The sequence below is a fragment of the Psammomys obesus genome, unplaced genomic scaffold (assembly GCF_907164565.1).
Source record: "Psammomys obesus unplaced genomic scaffold, mPsaObe1.curated_primary_1811, whole genome shotgun sequence".
NCBI classification, from domain to species: Eukaryota; Metazoa; Chordata; class Mammalia; order Rodentia; family Muridae; genus Psammomys; species Psammomys obesus.
This window is the reverse complement of record NW_026596109.1, coordinates 10,782,121-10,789,007: the sequence shown is the minus strand read 5'-3', so window position 1 is coordinate 10,789,007 and position 6,887 is coordinate 10,782,121. Positions and strand designations below refer to the sequence as shown.

The 6,887-nt window shown below is 51.3% G+C and overlaps 1 protein-coding gene across 7 annotated transcripts in view; it reads right to left on the bottom strand.

Moving 5' to 3' along the window:
- Nucleotides 1-6,268, bottom strand: part of Echdc2 (enoyl-CoA hydratase domain containing 2) — a 17,690-nt gene extending 11,422 nt beyond the window's left edge. Inside the window, exons 1-4 of one of the 7 annotated variants that reach the window (XM_055628839.1) lie at nt 6,159-6,268; nt 5,232-5,589; nt 2,316-2,357; nt 1,026-1,683 (exon numbers count right to left, since the gene is read on the bottom strand). In XM_055628839.1, coding sequence (XP_055484814.1) covers nt 1,026-1,158 — 133 coding nt within the window. In that variant the 5' untranslated portion in view covers nt 1,159-1,683; nt 2,316-2,357; nt 5,232-5,589; nt 6,159-6,268. Of the gene's footprint in view, nt 1-63; nt 413-1,025; nt 1,684-2,315; nt 2,358-5,231; nt 5,590-6,158 lie in introns of those variants that run through there. The other 6 variants (XM_055628841.1, XM_055628842.1, XM_055628843.1 and 3 more) reach the window with 6 other exon arrangements.
- Nucleotides 6,269-6,887: the final 619 nt, after the last annotated feature.

Sequence of the window (6,887 nt, the reverse complement as noted above, 5' to 3'; positions counted from 1 at the left end):
TTATTATTATTATTATTATTATTATTATTATTATTATTATTATTATTATTCACAGGGTCTCACTTTGTAGCCCAGGCTGGTCTACATAGATCCACCTGCCTCTGCCTCCGCCTCCCAAGTGCTGGGATTCAAGGTATATGCCGCCACGCCCAGCTGCAGGATGCGCTGCTTCATTCTTTCCTGACCAGAGGCTTTAGTCAGACTCCCAGTCTTTCTTTCTGCCTCAGTTGGAGGATCTTCGAGGCTCTCAAAAGTCACAAATGCACAGAGGGGCCGGTGTGTGGCAGCAGGAAGGTGGTGGCGGTGTAGACTTACTCAGAAAAGCAGCTCTTCAAAGCTTGGTGCAGGCCTTGAAGGGCTTGGAAGAGACTCAGTAGAAAGCCGAGGGCAATGCCATCTGTTTAAGTTAAAACTGATGGGGGGGGGGGGGGCAACATGATGGCTCTGCAGAGAAGAACATAGGCTGCTCACAACCACCTGTAGCTCCAGTTCCTGAGGCTTTAACACGCTTCTCTGGCCCCCACGGGCACCGGCCACTCATGTGATGCACAGATATAAATGCACGCAGAAGACCTAAGTTATTTTAAGTGCGCCCTGCGGCACATGCAACCACACGCTTTCAATAATAAAATAAGTAAGTAAATCTGACAGGAGCAAGCCACCGAACACTGGAAAGGAGACGGGTGAGGTTACACACACGGGAGAGAGGGGTCCAGACCCAGTTAACGCGCCTGAGGTCCCACCACACATCCAAACTTGCCAGCACGTGGTACAATACAAGACCAACTGCCGACGGTAGTGAACTTTCCCTGTGTGTCCGCGGACCCTGTGCCTCCCTCCCTCCCGCCCTCCCTCCTCATTCCCTCAGGTCCAACCGGATTGGCTCCGCCGCCTCCGCCCCCTGGATCACGGCCAGTGTCCTGACAAAGCCGGGGAGCTCAGGGTCCACCTGAGATCCAACCCTCCCTCTCCAGCCTCAGCCTCCCCGTGTGCTGGGTCCCGGCCCGCCCGACCCGCGACTTTACCTCGGTCGGGACCCGTCAGCGGGTGCACTCGGATCTCGGGTGTCCCGATCGCGGCGTGGGAGGCGCGGCCGCGGGCCGCCGGGGACCTCCAGGGGCGCGGGAGGCGCAGCGCGCGGGGCAGGGCGCGGAGCATGGCGGAGCAGGCTTGGCACCGCGGGGGCGCTGAGACCCGCGGCCTCCACGGCGGACCTGGCGAGCCGGCGTTCCGGGGCGGGCGAGGTCTCGCGGAGGGCTCCGCCCATGGGCGGAGAGCAGGGTGCCGCCAGCCGAGACCCCGGACACCCCGGGGCCACCGGGGTGGGGAAGCGGTGTCCCGCGGTGGTGTGCACCTTTTCCGCGTGCACCCTCAGTTCGCGTGGTCTCATTAGTAACGGGGGGGGGGGGCGGGGGGTCTGCACTGACAAGGTCTCACCTCCCAGAGGCAGTGAGGTCCTGCCTGGCTCCTCCCAGTTTGACTAGCTGCTTTGGCCCAAAGAAATAGCCCTCCTAACACTCCCCCCCCCTCCCCGTTGTCCACCTAACCTACCTTTGCAGAGGCCTTGCAGGGTCCTGGTTGGGCCATCCAGGGTGATCAGTCAAGCATCTGGGGTGAAGTTATGGATGCAGCGTTAGGCCATCTCAGAGTGAAACTCAAGCCACTGATGGTGTGTGAGTGTGCCTGCGTGAGGAGGGTGGGGGTGGGGGAGGGGGGCGTCTCAGTTAAACAGGACCAGAAATAGCCAGGGGTCACCCGCTGCTACGCAGTGTGACCTCAAAACACGAAACAAAACACAGCACACTATGCGGCCTGTAGTCAAAGTGCTAACGGAAAAACCAAAACCCCATTCACCAAGAATCCCATGCTCAGCAAACTGCCTTCTCACGGTGAAGGCGAGGCTGAGGGCGGAGGCTTTAATCCCAGCCCTCCAGAGGCTGAGGCAGGCAAATTTCTGTGAGTTCAAGGACAGCCTGCTCTACATATTGGGTTTTGGGTCACTGTCAGGGCTGGAGAGATGGCTCCGAGGTTAAGAGCACTGGCTATTCTTCCAGAGGTCCTGAGTTCAATTCCCAGCAACCACATGGTGGCTCACAGCCATCTATAGTGAGATCTGGTGCCCTCTTCTGGCATGCAGGTGTACGTGCAGCAGAATACTATGTACACAATAAGTAAATCTTTTAAAAAAACAAAAACAAACAAAACAACTCCTTAAAAACAGTCATAAACAGGAATGGCTGTGCAAATTTCAGACAAAATGACTTTATTTGTAGCTGTATGTGTCTGAGGGTTTTGCCTGTGAGCCACCCCTGTACCTGGTTTCCAGCGGAGGCCAGAAGAGTCAGCCGTCATCTTTCCTGAACCGCAAAAGACAGGCAGGTTGCCGTGAGTTCTTACGTAACGAGAGCCCCATCTCCAATTAAAAGACAAACACACTTTTTAAACTTAAAAACACGTTTTATTATTTTTGTGTTTTGCCTGTATGTATGCCTGCGCATCGTGTGCCCTCAGAGGCCATGAGGGGCGTCAGTCTTCCTGAGATTGGAGTTACAGACAGTTGTTAGCCACCACGTGGGGGCTGGGTATGGAAGCCTGGTCCCCTACGAGTGAGCTTAACAAACTGCTGGGCTGGTTGAAGCCACTGGGGAAGACGGCTTAGACCCAACTCAAATTTAGATCAGATGAATTTATTCTTACTGCTAGCAGGACAGCAGTCCCATGCAGTATGCCGGGCGGGACATTACAAATGTCCGTGGAATTCACAGCTGGGCAAGAAAATTGTTTTGCTTCCTTCAGCCATCTCGTCCTTCCCGTCATATACTAGCAAAAGACCGTTTCATCCCCTGCCCCACAGGAATAAGCACATTTTTTTTTTTTTTTTTTTTTACGGACAGGGTCTCTCTGTGTAGCCCTGGCTGTCCTGGAACTCTCTCTCTGTAGATTAGGCTGGAGACCGACCTGCCTATCCCTCTCAAGCACAGGAATTAGCGGCTTTTGCCACTACCTGAGTCACCATCTTCCTGCTTCGTTATCCTATTATCCTCACCTGCAGGCCACTGGGATCTCTCAGGCACTCCAGATGGCCCTTGACTTTCTCTAGTCATCACAGGGGACCTGTGTAAATTACTACTCAGGCCTGAGCACGCTAATGACCGGGAGAGAGCAGTTCATTCCTAGGCAGACGAAAACACCACAGTACCATCAGGTTAGGGCTGGGTGTCATGTCCATACAAAACCATCTCACCAGTTTCTCCCCCCACCCCCTTTTTTTTTTTTCCTTAGAGAGAGGATGATAAGGGATAGAGAAAGGAGGTTTGATGTGGCAACTCAGTTTTTGTTTGAGGATAAAGGATTGTTTCAAACTGAAATAGAAATGAGGAGAGACACCAAAAGCTTAGGTATATTACAGAAGGTGTCACATGGTAAGCCACAGAAAACATGAGATAAAATACACATGATAATGTCCAGGTGAGTATCTTAATACACAATGGAGTGACCTAGGAAGAGGGAACCTCAGTTGACAATCTCCATCAGACTGGCCTGTGGGGCATTTTCTTTCTTTTTGAGACAGAGTCTCACTGCGTAGCCTTGAACATCCTAGAACTCAGAGATCCATCTGCCTCTGCCTCTGCCTCTGCCTCCCAAATGCTGGGATTGAAAGCACGGACCAACAAGCCTGGCCCTGCACTTTCTGAATTAATGACTGATATGGGAGGGTCCAGTGTCGCGACCGGCCTTTGCCGATAAGGACGACGCAACAACCGAGGATTTCTTCAGTGGCTCTTTTAGATTTCAGATGGTGAAGGACCCCGAACCCTGTGTGCGTTCTGCTTAAGTAGCCAGCAGGGTGACTTGTTCGTCTGTAATTGGTGCTCCACACAAAACCCAATTAGCATGTGGTCTCCAAATGGGGGACCACACAAGCCTACATTAGCATAAGGCGGCGCATGCGCAGATCGCAAAGCAATGCTGACAAGAAGCGCGAAAATGCTGGCAAGAAGAACCAGGAAGCAGGAAGCCGGCGCCATCTTGTAATGGCGGGAGTGGCTCCCGACAGTCCAGCCCACTGTGGGTGGTGCTGTACCCGGGCAGGTGGTCCCCGGTTGCATTAAGAAAGCAGGCTGAGCAAGCCATGGGGAGCAAGCCAGTGAGCAGCATTCCTTCATGGTCTCTGCTTCAGAGACTGCCTCCAGGTTCCAGACTTGGCTTCCCTCAAAGAACGACAGACTGAGAGCTGGAAATACACCCTTCCCTTCCCAAGTTTCTCTTGATCATCCTGTTTATTAATGCAACAGAAAGCAAATTAGGACAGATGGTATGTATCTGACTACAGTCACTATAGTTAACGATTATGTTTCCTAAGGTCAGGCTTCCATGGCCGCTTATTTCACCAGGTTTTTTGTTTGTTGTTCAGTTTTTTTCCTTGGGGACAGGGTTTCTCTGGGTAGCCCTGGCTGTCCTACAACTCCCTCTGTAGCCCAGGCTGGACTTGAATTCACAGCTCCACCTGTCTGTGCCTCCTGAGTGCTGGGGTGACAGGTGTGTGCCACCACAGCCTGTTGTTTTTATCTGTACATTAGAAGAAAGCCACAAGAGCAGTCAGAGAGACCCCGGGCACTCCAAATTAACTTTTGAATTTGGCTTTTGGGGTTTTCAATGATAGAAATAGTTGAAAACGAGTCATGTGCGTGCAGGTACCTGGAGATGTTGGGTCTGGAGAATGAACTCCAGTCCTCCGAAAGAGCAGTAATCTCTCTCCACTGCTGAACCATCTCTCCACCACCCCACCACCACCCCCTCTTTTGAGACAGGATCTTACTCTGTAGCCCTGGCCGGTCTGAAACCCAGGCTGGCCTTAAAGCCACAGAGATGTGCCTGACTGTGAATTTCAGGATTAAAGATGCGTGCTGACATGCTCAGTTTAAGAAAGCAATTCTTATCACATCTATGGAAAACCAAGGCACTGGAAAACAAGTGCCCTCGGCGGTGCTCTGCAGAAACAGGGCTTTGTCCACCCGGCAAAAGGAGAGTGCTCGCCTAGCATGCAGAAAGCCTTGGTTTCCGTCCTTGGTAGGCATAAACCTCCCAGACACCCTTAGGTGGTAGTACGGATCTATGACACAAGTCCTCAGCAGCTACACACAAGAGGATCCGGAGCTGAATTCAAGGTCAGTCTGGGATGCATGAGACCATCTCTTAAAGGGAAATAAAATTAAAGGAAACTAACTAACCAGGCGTGTCACTTTTGGGAGCAAGCCCCACAAAGATGGCTCTCCTTGGATAATGTACCATCATGGTTTTGCTGGCTCCTTCCTTTCAGGGGCCGTGATTGTTGTAACCATGTCACTCACGTGTGGATCCGGCATTTTCAAATACCGCTCGTAATGTTTGTGTCTTCTGGGATATAGCAGCTGCAGACTAAAGTGTAGTGCAGGGATCTCAGCCAACACCAACTGCAGGGCTGCAGAGCATCCTCTTCGACTGATGGTCGGAGTGGGGTCCAGGGATCCCTGCTGGGCAAGGACAGTGCCAACCACCGCATGGAAGGAGTTGCAGGAGGGGATTCTGGGACAACAGCCGGCAGCCAAGCTGGCAAAGAGAAAATGGAAGCCATCAGCCCTTCGAGGGAGGGAGACAACTCTACAATGTCACCCTCAGCAGCCTGAGGACTCCGTCTCTCCCCCACCCCCACCCCCCAGGCTTCCCCCTTGACTGAGGCTCATAGCTTCAAGGGTGAAAGGAGTTCCAGGACCAGCCAGGTTAAAGCACAGTGCAGATTTCGTGAAAGATAGTTTAGATACGCTTCAGCACGAGGGTCAGAGGAAAGAAAGGGAGCTAGAGAGCTGGCTTGGTGCTTAAAGTAGCTATCATTCTTAAGAGATGGAGCATCAAGCCCAGAAGCTCACAACTACTTGTAACTCCAGCTCCAAGGGGATCTGATGCCTTGAGGGACCTGCCCTCCTGTGCGTACTGCTGCCCCCACCACCAACAATTAAAAATAATTTTCACAAACATTTCAGGAAAATAAAAAAAGGTACTCTGAAGAAAGTAACACATACCCAAGTGGGTATGGGGTATGTGTCCCCAGGGTAGAACAGAATAAAGTAAGATGCAACAAAGTGGCTTCTCCAGGCAAGAATAAGCAATTCTCTTCTCACCTGCCGCTTATGCCACGTCAAATTGTACCTCAAAAGCTTGCTGTCAACTTGAGACAAACCGAGACAGACACGGAAAGAGGGACCTCAACTGAGGACTTGCCTCCATCATCATATTAGCCTGTGGGACATTTCCTGGTTAATGATTGATGTGGGAGGGCCCAGCCCACTGTAACTGATATCACCCCTGGACACTGGTCACTTATATAACTTTATAACTTCCGGCTTACATAAGAAATCAAGCTAAGCAAGTCATGAAAAGCAAGCCAGTAAGCAGTTCTCTTTTCTTTCTTTTTTTAGATTCTATTTATTTATTTTATGTATACAAGTGCTCTACCTGTATGTATAACTGCATGTTAGAAGGGGGCATCAGATCATATTATATGACAGATGTGAGCCACATGTGGCTGGGTATTGAACTTAGGACCTCTGGAAGAGCAGGTAGTACTCTTACCCACTGAGCCATCTCACGAGCGCCTCAGTAGGCAGTTTTCATTCATGGTTCTTGCCTCTGCTCCTGCACCAGTTCTTGCCCTGACTTCCCTCTGTGATCCTCTGCTACCAGGAAGTGTAAAATGAAATCATCTCATTTCCTCTCACCTCCTCTAAGCTGCTTTGGTCCACGTTTTATCACAGCAACAGAGAAGCTAACACTGGGGATGAGGGAATCTCAATGGAGGAATTGAATCATCTGTCAGGCCTGTGGGCATGTCTTTGATTGCTGATTAATGT